Source organism: Pinus tabuliformis, chromosome 5_2 (assembly GCF_031772625.1).
Source record: "Pinus tabuliformis cultivar Carrire ecotype Pingquan chromosome 5_2, CPIR1, whole genome shotgun sequence".
Taxonomy (NCBI): domain Eukaryota; kingdom Viridiplantae; phylum Streptophyta; class Pinopsida; order Pinales; family Pinaceae; genus Pinus; species Pinus tabuliformis.
Window position 1 is genome coordinate 184,046,979 of NC_142306.1, and position 1,587 is coordinate 184,048,565.

At 46.1% G+C, this 1,587-nt stretch overlaps 1 protein-coding gene across 1 annotated transcript; it reads right to left on the reverse strand.

The window, feature by feature from the left end:
* Positions 1-716: 716 nt before the first annotated feature.
* LOC149158156 (UDP-glycosyltransferase 72B1-like) lies at positions 717-1,166 on the reverse strand. Its single transcript, XM_089433901.1, has one exon. The coding sequence runs from the start codon at positions 1,164-1,166 to the stop codon at positions 717-719; it is 450 nt and encodes a 149-aa protein (XP_089290027.1).
* Between the last annotated feature and the right edge of the window lie 421 nt (positions 1,167-1,587).

Genomic DNA, 1,587 nt, shown 5'->3' on the forward strand with positions numbered 1-1,587 from the left:
TTCTTACATATTCAATCTTTCAAACAACCATACAACCACATCTCAATCTTTCTTACCCATTAGATAATGGATATAAGCTAAATGACCGAGGGTTTTGCATTTGCATTTGTTGTCCACTCAGAGACTGCAGCGCCCATGGCTTTGTATGAATTGCCCCCTTTTTCCAATGTGCTCACAGCCTTCACCTTCAACTCTTTCATTCTCACCCTAACCATCCTGCCCTCTCCTCCTTCCATCAACTCCCAAACTGCTCTCTCCACTTCATCTCTCCTCACAAATTCATCGCTTTCCATCTTCGGTGCTATCCCCACCTTCAACCTATTAACTGGAAAAAGCATGTTCATCCTTTGCTCCGCAAAAAGAGGCCAACAGATCATGGGAACTCCATGGGAGATGCTTTCTAGTGTAGAATTCCAACCACAGTGAGAAACGAAACCGCCGGTGGATGGGTGAGCGAGAATAGGAATCTGAGGCGCCTATGAAGCAACAACAAGTCCTCGGTCCCTGGTTTGATTCTCGAATCCCTCAGGTAAGAGTCAGGAAAGGTTCGTCTCCTCAATGGAGAGAAAGCTTCTTGATGGATTACGCAGCACCCACAGGAAGCGATGTCTGCTTGCTTCCAGTCCCACTGCGAGTTCGGTCGCCTGCACCCTCGGTAGCGCTGTTCCACTTCTGAATGAAACGAACAGAACCGAAGAAGGCGGTTGCTCGTCTAATCATTTGAGGTAATCAACCCGTTTGTCTTCGATAGGTTTGTCATTGTGTTCAAGAGGTGACGAGGATATGAGCGACCCCACTGGATAAAGGCGGGGAACTCGATAAACCCCAGTTGGATTACATATATTTTCTTCAGCAATAACTTTGATCGTTTCAGGCTCTACTTCCTCGAAGGTGTTTATCAAAATTCCCATCACTTTCCACAGGCACGAGGAGTGGAGAACGACCCAATAAAAGGCTTCATCGGATCTGTCCAGAAACGGAGGCGAAAGATCTGTGCCAGCAATAGGTGGAATTCCCGACACCTCTATTGGGAACTCAACGTCCTTGAACGAAATTAGAATCTCTAAGACAAGTTTGGGGATAGATAAAATGAAAGAGAGCAGAGAAGCATTGGAAGTGAAGAATACATATGTGGGTATGCCAAACTCGGTGGCCACATCGTACATAGTGGAGTGAAAAAAATTAGTGATAAAAGTAGAGAAGGGCGGGCTAGAGTCAACGAGGAATTTGAGAGAACTTACAACTGATCTTTCAATTTATCCAGAAGCTTAGAAATGTGAGTTTCGAGATTCATGTGTTCTGCGCCTTGTATCTCCACTTCTGGCCATGTCGAGACCCAAGGATGCGATGCAATCCGAGTAAAGTGCCATGAGACTAGCCAACAACTTCCATTTGCAGGTAATGAAGGTGATGGAGAGGCCATGGTGGTCCTAAAGGCAGATGGCGAGCTCAGCGAAGGGGATGAGATGGCCTAATCCCCCGCTAGGAAAGATCGTGACACGAGGCTTTGGGCTTCCCATGGAGATTTAGTGTAGATCAAACACAACATTGATTATTAAGCTCAGTAATAACGTGCTTGACAACTGA